The sequence below is a fragment of the Ammospiza caudacuta genome, chromosome 7 (genome assembly GCF_027887145.1).
Source record: "Ammospiza caudacuta isolate bAmmCau1 chromosome 7, bAmmCau1.pri, whole genome shotgun sequence".
In the NCBI taxonomy this organism is placed as follows: domain Eukaryota; kingdom Metazoa; phylum Chordata; class Aves; order Passeriformes; family Passerellidae; genus Ammospiza; species Ammospiza caudacuta.
Window position 1 is genome coordinate 47660104 of NC_080599.1, and position 20451 is coordinate 47680554.

At 50.6% G+C, this 20451-nt stretch overlaps 2 protein-coding genes across 2 annotated transcripts; both read right to left on the minus strand.

Moving 5' to 3' along the window:
* Positions 1-41: 41 nt before the first annotated feature.
* On the minus strand, positions 42-6492 carry RPE65 (retinoid isomerohydrolase RPE65). Its single transcript, XM_058808843.1, has 13 exons — positions 6422-6492; positions 5951-6101; positions 5483-5590; positions 5250-5391; positions 4572-4719; positions 4226-4307; positions 3901-4033; positions 3644-3783; positions 2679-2808; positions 1713-1827; positions 1514-1608; positions 1312-1423; positions 42-820 (listed from the first exon to the last, which is right to left on the minus strand). Exons 3-13 carry the CDS (start codon positions 5557-5559, stop codon positions 669-671), a joined length of 1326 nt encoding a protein of 441 aa, XP_058664826.1. The 5' UTR covers positions 5560-5590; positions 5951-6101; positions 6422-6492; the 3' UTR covers positions 42-668.
* A 2857-nt stretch (positions 6493-9349) lies between these two features.
* DEPDC1 (DEP domain containing 1) lies at positions 9350-19909 on the minus strand. The gene is made up of 12 exons (XM_058808700.1): positions 19818-19909; positions 18822-19087; positions 17500-17644; positions 16708-16826; positions 16174-16304; positions 15680-15727; positions 14865-15005; positions 13626-14399; positions 12915-13087; positions 12099-12275; positions 11709-11894; positions 9350-10073 (listed from the first exon to the last, which is right to left on the minus strand). Exons 1-12 carry the CDS (start codon positions 19869-19871, stop codon positions 9933-9935), a joined length of 2355 nt encoding a protein of 784 aa, XP_058664683.1. The 5' UTR covers positions 19872-19909; the 3' UTR covers positions 9350-9932.
* Positions 19910-20451: the final 542 nt, after the last annotated feature.

Genomic DNA, 20451 nt, shown 5'->3' on the forward strand with positions numbered 1-20451 from the left:
AGGAAGGATTAAGCTAAACATCTGTAGCACTCTAAGGAAGCAAAGTCAGCCCAAGGGGTAACAATTGCTTGATTTTTTCATGTCCATGTTTTTACATGAAATCCAGAAATCAAGGACACTTGAACAAAAGAAAGGGAAAGGAGCAAACACACAAGGGAAGGTGTGCAGTTTGCAGCCTGGGTGAAGAACAAAACTCTGCCTGCCACCCTCTTGGGATTCCCAAAGCAGCTGTGGAAAACTGCACTGGGATTGCTCTGAGGGTACCACAGCAATGACCAGGATGGTGTTTCAATCCAGAATCGTTCAGTTTAGGCTAAAAATTCTCAACCATGTAACAGAGCACAGCCAGTTGTACACTATGTTACCACATGTAAAAGTGTTGAGGTTACTCTCTGCTCTTTCAGCTTCTTTTGCTCTGCTGCAGCTACAAAGTTTAATTTTGCATAAACAGAACCTCTCCACCACCCCCAACTTGTGGTTTAACTGGAAATGGTACCAAAGGGTGCATTTAAAAAAATACCTGATTAACCATTTTGAAGAATCATTGACAAGACTGAACTGCTTGATCTGAGTTAAGCAGCCCCACAAACGCAAAGGGCTGTGGAAGGAGTTTGGGTCACCTGTAAACAGAGGCTGCACCTTTGGGAGCTGGAAGAAGCTGTTTGTGCTCACGCTCTCTTGAAGAGCCCATGGAATGTCACAGGAATGTTCACCTCCACCTCGGCCCTGGCCACCTCGCTCATGTCTTTGGCGTTGAGGATGAGGAGGAAGGCGGGCTTGGGCCCCGCCCCCGGGCTGATCACGATGCTCAGCACCACCCCTGCAAGGTGAGAACACGCTGGGTGTGGCCCAGGTGGGTGTGGGCTGTGTCTGACCCCGGCTGGGCAAGGCGAGAGCAGCCCTGGCACTCAGGGCACCAGAAATCCCGGGAGAGTCATCCATGCTGAGGGACAGGGACACGGCACACGCTGCCCAGGGAAGCTGTGGCTGCCCCTGCAACTGCCCAAGGCCAGGTTCAAGGCTTGGAGCAACCTGGGACAGTGGAATGTGTCCATGCCCATGGCAGGGGGTGGAACGGGATGAGTTTTAATGTCCTTCCCAACCCAAAAATGTTATTACTATAGTTTTAGTTTTCCCGTGTTTCCTCAGAAATTTCCCACCAGTGTTCATACCAGTCCCATCTCAGCCCTGCAGCCAGCCTGGCACAGCCCTTCCCAATCCCAATCCCCATCCCAATCCCAATCCCAATCCCAATCCCAATCCCAATCCCAATCCCAATCCCAATCCCAATCCCACCACCCCCAGCATTACCATCATCTTCCTCCAGCGCATCCGGGTGGGAAACGAAGATTGGCTCTGACGGGTAAGCATCTGGCTCCTGCCACACCCAGGTCTCCTTGGTTTTCACATTCAGCTTGCACAGCTAAAGGTGGGGACAGCACACAACCACAGAGCTCAGAAATGCTCCTTGTTGTCCCCAAATCGAAGGCATCCCCCATTGGCTGACATTTACCCTGTCTGGGACAAAGTGGTTCAGCCCCAGCCCGTAGGTGTACGTGTACGGCTTCCCTCCGTACTTCCTGTAGTTGATCTGGGGGAACTCAAAGGCTACAAGGAGAAGTAAATGTGCATAAATGCTGAGGGTTAGGGGGACACGGCGTGCAGGCAGCACGTGGCTGCTGTGGCCTGGGGGAGCCGGGCTGGCATCGTACCGTGCCGTGGCCCCGAGAAAATCACCTCTGGCTCCAGCCAGATGGTCTCGTCACTGCGCAGCGTCGCCGTGGCCGTCGTGTAGGGCAGGGTGACCAGGTTCTTCCCTGTGTCAGCCTGTGACAAAGAGAAATAAATACCCAAGGGATTGGAGAAAAGTTGTGGATTATTTGCACAGAGCTGTAGCAAACAGCACTGAACAGGGAAGGCGGTGATGTGTGGCAGAGCCTCAGGAGTGGCAGGAGGTGACTGCTCCTCTGTGCTTGGCAGTGCTGCAAGAACTGTCCTGATCCTCAGCCTAAACACAGCTTCCCTCCCTGCTGGGGGCATTCAGGGGCTTCATTAAGCACTGCCACGTGGGCTTGCACTTCTCACTTGATCCACAGCCCAGTGAGCTCCGTGAGAGGCTCTGCTGACCGGTCCCCTGCAGCCCTTGGCCCACCCAGCAGCCACCACGAGCAGGGTCATGGAAAGGAACCCAGCAGCTGCCAGCCAGAGAGCTCTGTCTGTGCCAGGCTGGCAGCTCCAGGGACCTCACACCGAGGGCTGGAGGATTTAACCACACGTGCTTGGGCTGTGGCTGCTCCCTTCTGTGCTTTGAGCAGATCCGGTATTAACTGCTGCCCCACAGGCTCTGCCATGAATAGTAACACGTGGAGTCATCAAAGAGTTTGGGTTGGAAGGGACCATAAAGCTCAGCTCATTTTCCTCACCATGGGCAGGGACACCTTCCACTAGACCAGTTACTCAGAGCTCCATCCAGCCCAGCCTTGGACACTTCCAGGGGATGGAGCAGCCACAGCCTCTCTTGGCAGCCATATAAAATAAACTAGAAAAACATTGGTCAGCTAAAGAAAATACAAAGTTTCTCTGAAGGCCCATACTTCAGGTTTTCTCTCTTGATGAAAAGGTTGAATTTGAAGCAAGTGGGGCAGGAGCCTGGCAGGGAGAGGAGCAGCCTGCAGTACCTTGTTGATGCTCAGGGGCAGGACGTATCTGCGGGCCTCGGGCTGCGGCGCCTTCTCCGCCTGCCGCTTCACCTCGTCCCAGTTGGCCCGAAGGTTGGCCAGGTACAGGTAGTTGTAGACAAACTCAAACCTGCACCAAACAGACAAACACAGCTGGCCTTTGCAGGTGTGGGGGAAGTGTAGGTGGTTTTTGCCAAAAATTCATAGAAGCCTAGAATGGTTTGGGTTGGAGGGTTCTTAATGTTTATCTCGTCCCATCCCCTGCCATGGGCAGGGAGACCTTCCACTGTCCCAGAGTGCTCCAAGCCCTGTCCAACCTGGCCTTGGACACTGCATGGGGAAAAACAGAGTGACAGAAGCCCCAGTCCAGCTCCTCAGCAGAGCTGAGCTGTGTGTGCACCACAGCCCCTGTCACAAAAACCCAGCAACTGCTGGTGTTCAGCACAGGCACAGGAAGGGGCTTGGAGCAACCTTGCTTATGCCAGGGGGTGGAACAAGATGAGTTTATGGTCCCTTCCAACCCAAAGCAGTCTGGAATTCTATGATTCTGTGCCAGGATCAGCTCAGCTCAGGGTATCCTGGGTATGCAGCCAACACAGGGTTGAGCTTCATCATTTCAGTGCCACATTTCTGTGTTTACATGAAGAGCAGCATTCAAGCCTCACACACACCCTGATCATTGCAGCCCCAGGAGCCAGAATAGCATCAACCCTTCACCAATCACTAACATTTCTTAAAGATAAAAGTAAATAACAGATGAAATTTTTTTTTCCTGGAAAATGAGTGTCAAGCAGGCTCCCTGCACCTCTGGAGAGCTCAGTGCTGTGTAGTCTACATGTCACCACGTGTTAGATGTTCAATGGGTTGGTGGAAGTGCCGGACGCCTCAGCAAGGATGTGCCAGGGCAGGGAGGGGGGGGTGTGGTGCAAGGGGCAGTGGTGGTGCCCAGGGAGCTTTGGCCTCACCCCTTCCAGGTGCACAGGTCCACGATCAGGAACCCGTTGTCCTCGTAGGTGTTGATGTGGTGGAAGAGGTTGAAGGCCGAGGTGCGGTATTTGAGGTTGAGGAGCCTGCCTTTCTTCTTCTCTGCCACGTGAAGCCACACCTGCAAAGCACACAGCAGCTGGGCGTAGGCTCAGGGAAACGAAGGTGAAGCCAAGGGACGCCCCAAGCCAGGTCTGGCTGCCCCGTCCAGCCCAGTTTGGGATGAGCCCACGCTTACCCCCATGGTCTCGTTGGACTCGAAGCAGTCCATGTAGTTGGCTCCCCAGAGGCTCCAGGAGGAGAGGAACTTGAGCAGGTTGATTTTCACTGGTGTCTCCACAAACACGATGTAGTTTGGGGTCAGCCCAAAGCTGTGGGGAAAGGCAGGGGAGCACATCAGGCTCACTGGGGTCACTTTGGACAAAAACCATGGAGCTGCTTATCTTAAACACATGGATCATTGCTCAAAATTTATTTTGGTTAATCACCTAATTTTCATTGCTGAATACATGTGAAAACTAGTCCCTGGTTGCAGCTGACCTGCTGACCCCATGGAATGTTACCTGTGGACATAGGAGGGCTTGAACCTGTCACTGCAGGGGAACTGCACCACCACCTCCGACTTGTTCATGGGGTCTTCCTTGTCTGGAATGGGACAGGTGAGAGGTTATGGAGGTCTCACCCAACATGTGGGCTGCACTTACAGCCTCTACCCAGCAAATTCCTGCCTTTAACACAAAATTCATCATTTAGAAGCCACCTGGAAATGACTTAAATACAACATTAAAAAAATAAAAATTAAAGGAGCTTAGAAAAAACTTAACTGGATAACAAAGTTCATTTAAAGGACAAAGAAATGATTCATAAGGGAAAAGTTTCCCAGCTGGCTCCGAGGAGGCCTTGACTGACCTGCCTGCAGAGGAGGAATCCGGATGATGTTGTAGGCCAGGGCAAAGTTTTTCCCAAAGCAATTGCCAATGTTGTAAACGGTGCCATCGTTCTCAATGTGGGGATGAGCTGTTGCCCCATTGACAGACACATATTTACAGAGATCCACCTGGAGAACAGCAGGGACAGAGTCAGGAGTGAGGTGGGAAGGCACAAGATCTGCAAGGTGTTTGGAGTCAATATATCCTTGCTCTGCATGTGGGAAATTCCTCTCAAAGTCTGCAACTGCGCTCTGATTTGCAAACTCCAACCACAACTTGAAGATGCTGCAGGGGCTGGAGCCCCTCTGCCATGGGAGAGCTGGGGGTGCTCACCTGGAGAGGAGAAGGCTCAGGGGGGACCCTCCCAGTGCCTAAAGGGGCTCCAGGAGAGCTGGAGAGGAACTGGGGACAAGGCATGGAGGGACAGGAGGGCAGAGTTAGGTGGATATTGGGAAGAATGTCTGTGAGGGTGGGCAGGCCCTGGCACAGGTGCCCAGAGCAGCTGAGGGTGCCCCTGGATCCCTGGCAGTGCCCAAGGCCAGGCTGGACACTTGGGGACAGTGGGAGGTGTCCCTGCCCATGGCAGGGATGGCACTGGATGGGCTTTAAGATCCCTGCCAACCCAACCCATTCTGTGACTCCCAGGACAAAGACCCACCTGCTTGATGGTCTCCAGGGTGTCTGGGTTAATCCTGGTGATGAAGTTGGTCTCAGTGCAGGCATAGTAATCCTCACCCACAGGGTAGACATTCACCAGGGCGTTATCCGTCACCTCCACCCCTTTGAAGTAGGAGAAAAACCTGAGCAGAGAAAACCAACAGGCAGTCAGGGGCTCCTGGGAAGCAGAAACTCCATGGGACATCCCAGCAGTGTGTGCACCACCCGAGGGACCTGGAGAAGATGTTCTTGCAGGGGTCTGGGTAGGCGTAGGTGCCAAACTCCGTTATCACGATCCTCTTCTCCGTCATGGCTCGCACGTAGGCGTCGGTCCGGACAAACCTGGGGCCAGGAGGGAAACTCTGTTACACGGGACACTGGGACACCAGGCTGTGCAATAAATACAGACATTCCTTTGATGAACCCCAGGAGAGCTCTGGCACAACCTCTCATTGCAGCTGGAGCTCTCCACAACCTCTCATTGCAGCTGGAGCTCTCCACAAGCCTCTCATTGCATCTGGAGCTCTCCACAACCTCAGATTGCATCTGGAGCTGGGTTAATGATATCACTGCTAGAGCTCTTCCAATAACCACATGGACTCGAAATAACCAGGATCTCCCACAGACACAGCCTGTTCCCAGCATTTCACACAAGCAAATGCTTCCTTATTTATTCCTTTTGCTTGGAAAACTGGCTCGTACCTTCGGTGGTAGGTGACATGCCCCTCCTTGAAGTCAAACTTGTGCAGCAGTGCCTGGCCATCAAAGAGATGGTAGAAGGGCTCTGAGCCCACCTCAAACAAGCCAGGACCACATCTCAGGAGGCTTCCTCGCAGCCAGGTGGGAATCCTGCCTGTGGGAGACCCAGCGTTGGGATGGGCACAGCAAATCAGACCAAGGAATTTTCATTGTGACAGTGAGAAAATCAAAACTTCATTTTCTAATTAAGCTTAGTGTTTAAACACAAATGACCTTTTCAAGCTCTGATTTCTTCACACCTGCTGTGGACCAAGACATTCAGTATTGTCTAAAGAGCTCCCCACCCAATCTGACCTTTCTCTACCCCAAATCACCAGCCCTGTGAGCTCCTTCACATCCAGCCGTGTAAAGCCCTGGCAGCCCCAGAGCTGCGGGAGCAAAGGGCAGCAGGAGGAGATGAGGCCCCAGACCAACCTGTGACGTGGGCAGTCACTGGAGAGGACAGCTCCTCCACTGTCTCAAAGAGCTTCTTGTAGCCTCCAGCAGGATGCTCCACCCTGGAAGGGCACAGCTGGTGAGCCCGGAGTTGGGGCACAGCTGGGAGCCCCCCCAGGGAGGGATGGATCTTTCTGCACTGGATGATCCATGGCTTGCAAAGAACTTGGGGGAGGAAGGAAGGAGAAGCACCTTTCCATGGGGAAAGGCTCTGAGGTTCCAAACAGCTGCTGAGAACTGTCCCGAGTGTGAAGAGGGACAGGGACACCGAGGGGACACCCCATACTGCAGCCCAACAAACCAGGACACCCAAATCACCAGAAAAGCAAAATCCAGCTTGTATCTCTCAGCTCTTGAAAAAGCCTTTTTAAATTTTTTTCCTTTTTCTTTTTTGCCTTTTTTTTTTTGAAGCAAAGAATTATTTGTTGGGTTCCAATTCTATGTGCTGCAAAGCCCATGAAGACACACCAGGCACAGGCTGGTGAACTCCGCCCAGATTTGCTGTGGCTGCCCCTGGATCCCTGGCAGTGCCAAGGCCAGGCTGGACAGGGCTTGGAGCACCTGGAACAGTGGAAGGTGGCTCTGCCCATGGCAGGGGTGGCACTGGATGGGCTTTAAGGTCAATTCCAACCCAAACCATTCCAGGATTCTATTATACTGCTCTAAATTCTGGTCAATCCTCTGGAACCTGGAGGTGAGCCTGTTCCCCCAGACCAGGACCACACCTTGGCATGGGCTGTGAGATGGAGACATGGAGACCTCCCCACCTCTCCTCCCCTCCAAACCCCGCTGCCCCCAGCCCCAGCCAGTGCTCCACGTGGGATGTGCTCCCACAGAGAGGAGCCTCAGGGATACTCACTGGCTGTACATCCTCCCTGATGAAGGGCCTGAGCCTCTGGAGCCAAGCAGGGAGCCAGAGCTGTGCTGGGTATTTATGGGGTGCTGAGCCCTGCCCAGGGCAGCCCCATCCCAAAACAGCCCCCACCAATGAGAGCACCCCGGGAACAGAGCCGTCTTTCAGCACCAAAATCCTCCCCGGGCTTTGGGAGCTTTTGTCCTGCTGTTCACACAAAAAGGGGCTTTCACTGTTTTCCTGAGACCTAAATTCTTCCCAAGCAGAAGTGATTACAAAGAAGAAAAGCCCAGGGAGGAGTGGGACGGAGCGCTGGAGCCGTGCCGGGCGCTGGCAGCGGCACCCGGCTCTGCAGGGACCATCCCGGCTCCTCCAGAGCCTCCCAGGAGTGTGTGACACCAGAGACACCAGGGGAGGAGAGTGCCAGAGGCAAACATCGAGGAATCCCCCGAGCTGGAGGGACCCACAGGGGTCAGCGATCCTGGCCCTGCACAGACACCCCAACAATCCCATCCGAGCGCTGTCTGAGCCCTCCTGGAGCTGCTCTGGCAGCCTCGGGGCCGTGCCCATTCCCTGGGGAGCCTGGGCAGTGCCAGCACCCTCTGGATGAGGAACCTTCCCGAAATCCAACCTAAACCTCCCCTGGCCCAGCTGCAGCCATTCCCTGGGTCCTGTCACAGGGAGCGGAGATTGGAGCTGTCCCTCAGCCCCTGGAGGTGTCCCTCAGTCTCCTCCAGACTCATCATTAGGAACCACCTCTTGTAAGAATGGTTTGGTTTTTAATTCATTTATTAAAATAGTTATGAAAACATTTACAAAAACAACAGCGCTGTAAAGAGCAATTTCAAAGATTAACAAGGTCTCTGTTTCCTGCTGTCCCCTCAGAGACAGAGGATGAAGGTGTTTTATCATCACATACATTCAGGTGCTGCTTCCATATAGAAACAGCTCCAGGGACCCAAACTGGGATGAAGGGACAGAAAGTGACATTAAACATCCCCTGCTCCATTTGCTGCCACAACCAACACATGAGGGTTGCCTATCTCCCTGGGGTTTTGCTTGTTCCCTTTCAAGGCAGCGTTTCCACTTGGACAAGGGCTCATTTAAGGCTTCTCACAGAAAAACCAGGATACTGCACTGAGATCGTGATTAAGGCCTCCCATTAACCCTTTCCATTGAAGAACCATAATTATAATTTCTCTTTTTATTCCCATTTTGGCTAAGGTCTGTCAAAACCTTAGAAGGGAACATTAAATAACCTGGATCAAGAACTGGGAGTAATGAGGGCAGGCCTTTGAAAGCCAAATCCTGGAAATGTGAGCTTCTCACCCAATAAGTTACTTAACTGGAACACTACATAAACAAAGCATTTATGCAACATGGCATGGGGTAGGAAGCACTGGAAGCAAGTCCAGGCAGGTGCTGAGTGCTGGAGGCTGGTTACAGATGTTCCAGGACAGGAACAGCTGCCCCCTGCCCTGAAAGCACAAAGTTACCCTCAGGACATAAGGCATCATTAATACAGGGTAAAATGAGGCTAATTCAGGTTTCTCTTTTACAAAACCTTTCCCAAAAAAGGAGAAAAATGGTATTTTTTGGGGAGAGAACTGACAGGCTCAGGATCACAGATGTACCAAGGAATCCTGGCTGTGAGGGTGGGCAGGCCCTGGCACAGGTGCCCAGATTTGCTGTGGCTGCCCCTGGATCCCTGGCAGTGCCCAAGGCCAGGCTGGACACCGGGGCTGGGACAGTGGGAAATGTCCCTGCCATGGCAGGGTGGGATTTAAGGTCCCTCCCAACCTAAACCAGTCTGGGATCTCAGAGCCAGGCAGTAGATTAATTATTATTAATTATACTTTCCCAAAAATATTCCTGCAGATTTCAACTCCTGTGGGGGAACCTTTATCTTATCATAATTATTAAGCAAATCCCTACCTCTGGGAAAAATAGGGAAAATTAGTATATTCTGTTCTCACTTCATGGATCATCCATCACTCCTATTTTGAGAATCTCACTAACAGATCCAAAATGAATTTTCCATGAAAATGCAGAAATACACTTCAAGTCTTTTAATATAAATAAATATCAAAAAGCTGATGAGGGTTTTACAGATGATATGAAAACAGAAGCATTTATGGAGTGTGAACAGAAGCATTTATGGAGTGAGATAATAATTTATTTATGGTGAACTGGCTCTCCTGGTTCTGAACTCATAGAAGCTCCTTTGTTTAAAGACAAACATTTTTGAGAATAGAAAAGGCACTTAGTCACAACACACATGTAAAAACTACAATAAATGGCACAAATTCCTGACAGACATTTAAAGGTTATAACAAGAGGCACATCATTAGTTTCCCATTAAAAAATATATAAATTTTTGGTTAACAACAGCTTTATGTGTATTTTTACATTTTCCTACTCCGATATATTGTAATAATTTGTAAACAGATAAATATTTTTCTTTTAGAAGTTATTCCAAAGTATCTGCACCAAAAAAGGTATTTTGGCACCTTCCAGCACAGTGTCCATGTAAACATTTCCCCCTTCCACAGCACAGCCAGCACCAAACTCCTGCAGCAATTCCTTTGGTGAATCCCTCAGACTTCAGGCAGGGAGAGGTGGCTCAGGAGGGTGAAATCAGTACCTGAGGCTGCGGAATTTGGGTTTCCTGAGGCTCAGCATGGGCTGCTTGAGGGTGGGTTTGTTCTCCAGGAGCTGCGCTTCCGACTCCGTCCTTGGGAACCTGCTCCCGTAGATCTGGGGGTATTCCTTCTGGAACTGCAGCACACACAGCAGCCAGGATGAGAAAACCCCAGAGGAAATCCCACGACAGCTCCAGCTGTGCCACAGCACACTCTGTGCCTGCAGAGCTGCCTTCCAGGAACGCCTTGGATAAACTCTCTTACCCAACAGGGAGCCAAGGCTTCTCCCAGGAAAGCTTACCACTGATTCCATGGAAATGAAAGCACCTGGAACCAGAGCAGTGATTTGGACACTGTGCCTGTTTCCCTTGCAAGGCCTCAGGGAGGGATGAAAAAATGTAAATACATCTGGACATGAGCCAAACCTTCCCACGGATGGATCCAAACCACCTTTGTAACTTCTGGTGTTGACGCAATTGGGAACTTACTCTCTAGAAAGTGCCATGAATTTGGCTCTTCCCATGAATTCCCAACATTTCCCATCAAGCAGAATGTGTCCAGCAGGCCCAGGGCAGTGCCCATCCCTGTGCTGGCACTGCTGAGGCACCTCCAGTACTGGGACCATTTATCAACTATAATTCACCATTCGTCTTTAGATTCAGAAGTTTTGATGAACCAAACCAGAGTCACTTTTAGAGGCCCACAACGTTTCCACAACACACATGAAGTCAGAGCTGCAGGAGGGGCACCAAAGCCAAGTGAGGCTGTCCTCAAAAGCTGCTTGTTCAAAGGGGAGTCACAAGACTCGTTTAGGAGATTCCAGGACAAGTACAAAACTATTCCATTGGGCAGGAAGACTTGCCAAAAGAAAGAAAAACCCTCCAGGATTAAATCCTGCCAGAACTGCTGTGCTTTAGCCTTACTATTAGGCAAGTTGTTGGTAGGCGAGAGAAGTGCAAGATAATCTTGAGCACTGTAAATGTTACAAAACACAAAGCCAAGGCCACCAAAAGAATGTTTCAGGATTCTCAACAGAGAGAGTTTGGTCTCTTAAAGCCAAAAATCATTGCTTTTAACCCCTACTGAATTTAACCCCACCTCTGGCCTGTTAATGGTGACTTGGATGGCCAGTGCAGCACAGGAATCCAGGCTGCAGTTCCATCAGGAACCATTTGTCCTGGTTTTACACCATTGTTTGAACACTGCTGCCAGTCAAAGGCTGCATTATTATGGAGTGGTTTGGATTGGAAGGGACCTTAAATCCCATCCTGTTCCACCCCTGCCATGGCAGGGACACCTCCCACTGTGCCAGGCTGCTCCAGCCCCAGTGTCCAGCCTGGCCTTGGGCACTGCCAGGGATCCAGGGTGGGCAGCCTGTGCCAGGGCCTGCCCACCCTGCCAGGGAACAATTCCCAATTCCCAATGTCCCACCCATCCCTGCCCTCTGGCAGTGGGAGCCATTCCCTGTGTGCTGTCCCTCCATCCCTGTCCCCAGCCCCTCTGCAGCTCTCCTGGAGCCCCTCCAGGCCCTGCCAGGGGCTCTGGGCTCTCCCTGGATCCTTCTCCTCTCCAGGGGAGCACCCCCAGGTGTCCCAGCCTGGCTCCAGAGGATGCAGCATTAAAAACCATCTTTAAAATCCCAAGCAGAGCACATGAAGCACTCACAGCTCTTGAGCACAAACATTTCTCAGCACATTCTGCTCCTCTCCTGCCCCAGGCTCTGGGCCCATCCCTCACAAAGGCACTGCACAAGCAAATGAAATAACCTCACCTGTTTCAACTTTTTCTTCTTCTCCTTCACAGAGAGGTTTTTATCCTTGATGATGTTCTCCAGGAGCTCTGCCACTGCAGCCTGTGAGGTAGAGACCTTTTGTTCTTCAAACTCCTGAGGAGTGATTTGTTTGCAGTAGGAATACGTTGGCAAGATGGCACAAATTTCTTCTTTTTCCTGTTTGCACTGGAAGAAAAAAGGGCTCTGCATGCACTCAACTGATTCTGTACTGTTGGAGTAAGTACCCAATAAACACCCACACCCACTCACAAGCTGCAAAACATTGTAATTAATATCTACACATTCAAAATGTCCTGGGGTTATTTGCATTTTCCCAACTTCAGAAGAAGCAATTAACAAATAAATCTGCACTGCTCTCACGGCACCAACCTGAGCCTTCTTCATGTACTCGAGGTGATCCTGCACAGCAACCTGCAGGTAAGCTGGGACCTGGAGTATTTCCTGCTGATGGTCCATCAGGAAGGACAGCAGGCGTGTGGAGAGCAGCTCATCCAGGTCCTCCTCCTCTGCACAGCGCAGGACACAGCGGGAGAATGTCTGGATCAGCTGGAAGAGTTCAGCACAGCTGCAGTGGAGAAAGCTGGGGGGATGATTTCCCTCCTCTCCACTCCACAGTGGCTCAAATCCCCCAGTACCAACTTCCAAGTAGGGTCACACAAGGAGGAAGAGTCATCAGCTGAATTAAAGTAATTTCTTTGAAATTGAACAGCACTTTCAGTTAAAAATACATATTGTAAAAGGTGGTAGCAGAGAAAGGCTTAACCTATAGAAAACTGAACATCTCCACAGGACTGTAGAATAGGTTCCTGGAACGGTGTGGGTTGGAGCAGGGACAGCTCCCACTGCCCCAGGTGTTCCCAGCCCTGTCCAGCCTGGCCTTGGGCACTGCCAGGGATCCAGGGGCAGCCACAGCTGCTCTGGGCACCTGTGCCAGGGCCTGCCCACCCTCTGAATAAAGAATTTCTTCCTACTTCTAACCCAAGCCTAAATCCTCAATTGGAGGAGACAAGTGGGGTGATTAAAACCTGCAGAGCCAACCTAATGCACACCAGGATTAAACTGGAATGAGATGGGCTTTAAGGTCCCTCCCAACCCAAACCAGTTTGGGATTCCAAAGAGCAGCAGGGTGAGAAATCAGGCTGAGGAATCTCTGCATTCCTCTAAGAAGAGTTTTCCTGCCCTTACCAGGGACCTGGTGCCCATGGCATCGTGCAGCCGTGGCATGTCGACGTTGCCACTGATCCTGTTCATCATCCTGAGCAGCAGCTGCAGCTTCCTGCGCCTCGGCGGGGGCAGCAGCAGGCAGCAGATCTGCAGGGCCTCCACTGCAATCCTCTCCAGGTGAGGCTGCAGCAGATCTACAAGTCAACCACAAAGACAGCTGGCATTAAGATCTGAACCAGCTTCCAGCATGTTTCTACCTCAGTATCACAGATTTCCTATTTTTCAGTGTGATTATTTATGTTTCAGATAAATCAGCTGTAACACAGAAGAGAATGTACAGGCCTTTGTTTGTGTGGTCATCTTCAACTTCCTCCATTATGGTGCAGTTAGGACCACAATACAATTAAGGAGTGACACTAATTATTCCCAGAAAATACAGATTTACAGAACAGAAAAAGACATCTCCAACAGGCAGGTGTGTGCAGATTCCCTGTCCCCATCACTCAACCTGAGCAGAAAGGCCAATCACTGACACATGGAGCTCCTACTCCAAAGTTACTACACACAGTTAGCAGAGCTACAGCAGCTTAAACAATAATGCCAGCAGATTTCCTTTAAAACCCCACAGATGCATGCTCTGTGCCTATCCTAGCAGAGTGGCAGAGGTGAGGGAAGCAGGGGTTAGTGAGGCCACAGCACAAGGCAGTACAGCGTGCTGCAGGGAGCCCTTACTTGTGCCAGGCAGCACACAAGGGGAGGGGGGGGCAGAGCGTGCTGCCAGCTCGGTGCTGCTCCTGCAGAGTCTCCTTTGGACGCTGATGGCTGTGCCCTGCCCCCGGGGCTGCACTGTGATCTCAGCGCTGGGCCTGTTGATGGCACTGCAGCTCCTGGAGCTCCTCCTGCCCAGCAGGCTCAGGGGTGGCCCCTGGCTGCCACCCCACAGCTCCTGGGCCCAGGGACACGGGCCAGGCACTCTCCCGAGGCCCTGGGCTGGGCTTGAGCTGCCCCAGCCCAGCTCCAGCACCGAGGGCCCTCTGTGCTCCTCCAGCAGCTCTCCGCTCCTCGTGCTGGTGCTCACACCTGCCCTGAGGGGGGCACGTCCTCCTTTATCACACACACTTGAAGCAGCAGCTCCAATTCTCTCCAAGGAGTAACACCTTGTCCTAAATGCTCCAGGTGGCTCTTGGGCATTCCTGGGTCCTGCAAGATTCTGGCAGCTCCCTCCTATCAGGCTCCCAGCACTCCCTTGCTGCCGTGGCAGTTTGTGCTGCTGCCATTTCTTTCCGTGCCGGCTCTGGGCTCTCAGCTCCTCTGAGGAAAACCTCCTGGAAGCTTCTCCTTTCTCCTTCTTGTCAGACTCTTTGAGGAGCAGGCTTAGGAGAAGACACTCAGTGGACTTGAAAGAGTTCAAGTGAGGAGGTTTTGAAGGCTGAGGGTCACATTTCTCCTCTTGGACAGAACGATTTCCACTGCCCAGATCAGGAATTTGGATGTAGCCACACAAAACTATCAGGGAATGAAAGAGATGTTAAAGGTGCAAGTGGTGTGAAAATGAACCAGTTCAGAGAGCTGCTAACTGGGCAGACAGACAACAAAGTCAAGATATTAATTAAGATATTAATTAAGAAGACTTTAGCTCAGTTCCAAAGCAATTTAACAAGGCCATTGCATCCAACATGCAAGAACAAAGACAGGTAACACTGCAATAGTGAGGAGCAGGCAGAACAAGCACACCTTCTGAAGTTCTTGTTATTGAATATTTAGAATGTGAGCTGAAACAGCAATTTAAATGGGAAATCATGAGGCAGAAGTACATTTTAACTAACACTAATACAGAATGGAGCAGTGATGATCCTCCTCAGACCGGAGCTCCCACACACATCAGGAGGCCGAGCTCTGCTTTGAATCACATTTGTCCCCAGCTGATCTGAACTCAAGAGCTTCCCTGACTGTTTCTAAACTCACACATACCTAAGATATTAACAAAGAGCTCATAGTATTCAAAAGTAAGCAATGGCTCAGGAAGACTGAGAAAATAATCAGCAACTGTTCTGAACACGTCCCGCTCAAAGCCACTGTAGGTGTCCTGGCTCATGTCCTTGTTCCTGGGCCCTGAAAAGAGGGGAAGAGAGGAAATTCACACCAAAAATCCACAGTACCACTAGAAAAGAAACTTCTGAAGATCAGCCTAAATTTATTCTTCTTCCACAAGCAAAGAATCCTATCAGTAATCCACAAATATTGTATTTGGCACAAATTGCAAGCAAAAGCAGTGTAAGAGATTCCAGGCAGCCACTAGAGAGCTGTGCTCAGTTCTATTCCACACCAAGAAAATAAATAAAGAAAAATTAATCTGTGGTCTTCATAGGTTCCTCAGCAAAATTATCACCCACCCTTAGTGTGTGCCTTCATTTCCAAAGCACAGTGATCCCACTTCTCCCAGTTCAAGCTCCCTGAGCAAAAGGAAGCTCAGCACGTGGATAAAAAAGCTCATTATCTCTGGTCTCATTTGAGAGGCACTCATCTAATTAATTTAGAGTTGATTGTTTACAAAGCAAAGAAAATGGATCTCCCCAGTTTAATATGAAGTGTAGGAAATGTTTTGGTCCAGCTAAAAGCCAAGGACTGGAAAAGCAAAGTCCCTTTCACTCCTGAAAAATTGCATTAGAGGAAACCACCCACAGGTTTCTGAACTGAAACGTCACAGCTGATTTCACACACACAAATATTTCCCTTCCAACTCTCAAAAGAGGTTTCTGGAACTTGAAAGCTCTTCAGTGACTTACAGTAGGCCAAGCACTTCATGGCTGACAGCACCCAGTGAGGGAGGTCTTCTGAAATCCAAACAGATAAAAGCATCATTTAGACATGAGCCCAAATAATTAACAACTAATAATGGCTCACACATATTAAATAACACATAAAGCATGAAAGATTAAATCTAAAACTGATTTTAAATACTGCTCCACATGTAATTTTGAGAGGATAAAGGGGAGTAATTTCAAGCTGAAGGCGGGCAGGGTTAGATGGGATATTGGGAAGGAATTTTTGGCTGGGATGGAATTTTGGCTGCCCCTGGATCCCTGGCAGTGCCCAGGGCCAGGCTGGAGCAGCCTGGCACAGGGGAAGGTGTCCCTGCCATGGCAGGGGTGGGATGGGATTGAAGGTCCCTGAGCTGTGCTGTGGCTGGGGAAAAAGTGGAAACAGCAGACTGTGAAACAGATGAATTATTATTTATAAACAAATAATTTTTAAGCAAATCTAGGGAAATAAATGTCACCTGCTTTGTCCTGCAGGATGACCACGCCGTGTTTGCTGGTGTTGCTCATGTTGTACATGACAAACTCAGGGATGATCTGGGCTGGCTGCAGAACCTCCTCCAGCGAGGGCAGTCCCAAAATGGTCTGCAGACTGGGGAGGAAGAGAGCAAGATTTGCAAGGGATGAAGGAAAACATGTTCTTTCCATACTATTCCAAAACTCTGGGTGAGCTAAGGTGCTGTTTGGTAACTTCTCACTTCCAGGAGGACAACTGGGGACACTTTTCCCTGGGACAAACAGCAACAGTCAGAAGGAAGAGCACCTGAGGTGTTTAAAATAGATTTCAGCCTCTAATCACAAATTCCTTAAATGTAGCAACCCAAAGTTAATAAACAGATTAGAAAACCTGTGTAAACAACAGGAAAAAAATTAAACCCTTCAAAAATTCAAATTAAATTTTAAACATAGTTTTAACAATTAAAAACAAATGGTGAAAGCTTGCTTGGGCCATTTCCCACTGAAGGAGAAGGTGCTGTGTGTAATTCCTCACTCACTGTATCTGGATGATATTTCTCCATGTTTCTTGCACATATTCCTGTGTTATTTCCCTCCTTTGCTGTGTGCCTTCCTTCTTTTCTTCTGCTACATCAGCTTTTGGTCTTGCTAAGTTTTCCTGAAAATGAGTGGTTTGTACTGTAAGATAAATGAGCTTCTTAAGGCAATTAAAAATTACAGAAAATTGGAATTAGAAGCACAGGGCATTCTGTGGAACATTAAATTCCACATGAGCCAGGGGGTAACCTGCAGCCTCAGCACTGAAATGGAGCACACAACTAAAAAGAAATGGGGAAAAACTCCTGATCAATCAAAAAATCAGCAATTTAAAAGCTTAAAACACCTCAAATTCAGATGTATTAATATGTGAATTATTCTCCTTTAGGACTGGAACCTAAATTCAGAATTTATGCATGCCAATCTCAGCTGAATCAAGAGCCACACTAAAAGATGACCAATTAAATTATTTGTGCCTTTTAGTTGTCCCCCAGCAATAAATTAAATTTCAACAAGGCCATACTGTGCAGATCATTTCTAGGACTTCACCTTTCAACCCTCCCAGTACTTTAAAATCCTTAGCAGGGATAATTCTGCACTGAAACAAAACAAAGAAAATCCAAAACAAAATAAAAATCCCTCTCGTATAAATTTGTTTCTTAATATTTCCAAATTCCTTAAGTCTAAACTATTCTTTCTTAGGGGAGATGCCACAATAGAGCAGTGTCACTAAATTTTAAAGACTAAAGACAATGCAAGCCAACTGCACTGCTGTGAGGAACAGAAGTTATTACCACAGACTGCAGGAACTCCTGTTTCTTCAAACCCCTTTTAGATGAGCTGGGCAGTTTAAAAAGTTTTCCTTTGTCTCCAGAGAAGTTTTCCAAGTTCTCCCTTGGTGGGCTTGGTAGAGGTTTGACTGGAGAGGTCGGAGGGAATCTGTAATGAATGGGAGAGATGTTAAATACATTCAGAACTGATCTGTAATCAAATAAATGACTTGACAAAACAAAACCTCTGAGTCCATAGCGGTGTGACTCTGTTAGGAAATATTTTTGTAAGTTTATCATATGATAAATTAGCTTTAGGCTGTTTTCCCTGATGCCAAAGTCCAGCTGAAGGTGTTGGCACAGCCTGAGCCCAGAACGTGAGAAGTGGGGGCCATTAATACCTTTGATTTCAGAGCTGCTTGGCTCTGCTTCCCACTCAGGCTTTGTGTAAAAGGCCCAAGAGAAGCAAACCCAGCAGGCAGCTCCTACAAAACACCCTGGCTTCACTCCAAAGCACTGGAGTGCAGTGTGTATTCCAGCAAAAACCTCGGATGGACAAAAGCAGGGACACACACAGGAGGGAAGCAAAACACTCAAAGGAGAAAAACTGTGCTGATAATTAACTTGTTACCTAGGATGTTTAACCCAAACAAAGCTCTTTTTGCAAATCTAAGCATTTTAAATTGTGAAAAATGTATTTTATGATTGTATTTTATGATTGGCTTTTTCCAAATATTAAAATGAATGTTATATGTGTTGTGTTAGAAAGTTATGCTGGATTAATTCTCTTAAGTAGTGTGTTAAATGTAGTTTTAGGTGACAACATAATGTTAATATAGAAACTATGCTACGTGGGATACTTTTTAAAAGAGAGGACTAGCACTGAGATAGCAGCCACAGGACACCTGAATCTTTCAGAGAAAGAGAATTTATTGCTCCCTTATCAGGAGAAACGAACTTTTTCTGCCTCAAAGGCGCTGTCAGGATTCAGAGGAGGAAGTTGATGATGACCAGACAGAATCCTGTGTTTGAATGGAATTTATGCATCATGTATGAGAGGTATGAATATGCAACAGGCTGTTGTTTTTAAGGGTTAATCCTCTGCTAACGTGGGTCCTTTTTCGGGCTCTTGCTACCCAGAAAAGGTACCCGGACTGTCTGTAACTCTTTGTCTCTATTGTCTCATACTGGCCTAATCCAAATTATCATTACTCTGATTGTATTACTATTTTTATAACCATTTTATTACTATTAAACTTTTAAAACTTTAAAAACACGCGATTGGCGTTTGTCACAAAACTAAAACTCCCAACCTGCGAGACCGGGGGATAACTCTGACTCAGTACCTGTACAGGGCACCGTTGTCCTCCAGGTTCTCAGCGCCCCAGCGGCCCTTGATGTCCTCGATGACGTGGTTTTTGAGGAATTTCCGCAGGAGCTGCACCGTCTGCTGCCGGGTGACGTCGGGCCCGAAGCTGCTGTTGCTGCGGAGCACCTGGTGCAGCCAGTCCGCGGCCTCGGCCGCCGTGAAGCAGCTGCCGTGCGAGCGGAGCCGCTGCCGGTGCCGCCGCACGGGCATCCCGGCCCGGAAGCAGCGCGTCACCTCGTTCCACTGCGGGGACACCGAGCGGCACCGCCGCTTGCAGCCACCGCCGACAACGGCATGTCGCGACAGCGGGGCGTCAACTTTATGTGACAGAGGGCGGAGCGGGGGAGGTCTCCGGGTACCCCCATGTCGCGAGGGTAGGGATGTCCGTGCGCACCCAATATCGCGACAGAGCGCAGGGGGATGCCAGGGTACCCACATGGCCACAGAGAGCAGGGGGGTGCCACGGCACCCACATATCGTGGCACGGGGTGTCCCTGCGCAGCCAATGTCGCGACAGAGCGCAGGGGGTGCCAGGGCACCCACATATCGTCCTACAGAGTGTCCCTGAGCAGCCAATATCGCGACAGAGCGCAGGGGGGTGCCAGGGCACCCTCACACCGTCCTATGGGATGTCTCAGGGCGCCCCCGTGTGGCGGCCCCGCGCACCCGCACACCGAGAAAACGGAGCCGGGGCAGAAGGCGCCAGGCAGCCACGTGTCGCGACAGCGAGCGGGGAGGGTCCCTGAGCCCCGTCACGACAGCAGGCAGGGGGTCCCAGGGCACCCAGGTGTCGCGGCAGCTGGCAGGGCGTATCCCCAAGCGCCCCTCTGTCGTGACAGCAGACCCGAGGGGCAGAGCCGCCTCCCGCCCCGCGGCGCTCGCACGGGTGCCACGGGCGCCCCGCTCCCCCCGCAGCAGCCGCGCCCCCGGCTCCCGCCCGGCCCGGTTCCGCCCAGCCCCGCTCGGTGCTCACCAGCCTCGTGGCGCGGTACGGCCCCGGTCCGGGTCCCGGTCCCGGCACGGCCATGGCGGCCCCTCAGGCGGGGAGCGCAGCGCCCCCTGCCGGCCCCGCCGCGCGCACAACGGCCGCCGCCGCCGCCCCGCCGTTCGAATCCGCCGGCGGCCGCTGATTGGCCAAGGCAGACGCACGCGGCGCGTGACGCCACTGGGCGGGCCGGGCAGAGGGGACGCTGAGGCCGCGGGTTCGGATCCCGACCCGAGCACTTTCACCGGCGTTAATTACCCTGCTGTGATTAACAGTAATTACAGAAATTCATGGAGCCGAGTTCGTTACCTAACAGTCATTAACGTGCTGGGACAGCTGGCCCCGCCGCAGGTCACAGCTGCTCCTGAGGTGTAGGGGTGGCACTGGCTGGGCTCTGAGGTCCATTCCAACCCAGCCCAGTCTGGGGTGCTGTGGGATGAGGAGGGCTGGGTGGGAACACCTTCACTTGGGTTTAGTCAGGATTTAATCCCTCTGTGCAATGAAGGTTATTCTGGCTGTGGCCAGTACAGAATGGTCCTGCCTCAGCTCCAGCCCCTCCTCAGCTCCATTCCCTCTCCCCCTCAGCTCCAGCCTCCCCTCAGCTCCATTCCCTCTCTCCCCT

Coding starts and splice junctions, on each gene's coding strand:
- RPE65 (XM_058808843.1), bottom strand. CDS start 5,559: ATGACGGAGAAGAGGATCGTGATAACGGAGTTTGGCACCTACGCCTAC. Junction 2,809..3,643: donor GACCTGTGCACCTGGAAGGG/GTGAGGCCAAAG, acceptor TGTTTGGTGCAG/GTTTGAGTTTGTCTACAACT. Junction 1,828..2,678: donor TGCCCCTGAGCATCAACAAG/GTACTGCAGGCT, acceptor TCTTTGTCACAG/GCTGACACAGGGAAGAACCT.
- DEPDC1 (XM_058808700.1), bottom strand. CDS start 19,871: ATGGCCGTGCCGGGACCGGGACCCGGACCGGGGCCGTACCGCGCCACG. Junction 14,400..14,864: donor GCTCTTTGTTAATATCTTAG/GTATGTGTGAGT, acceptor ATTCCCTGATAG/TTTTGTGTGGCTACATCCAA. Junction 11,895..12,098: donor AGTACATGAAGAAGGCTCAG/GTTGGTGCCGTG, acceptor TTTTTCTTCCAG/TGCAAACAGGAAAAAGAAGA.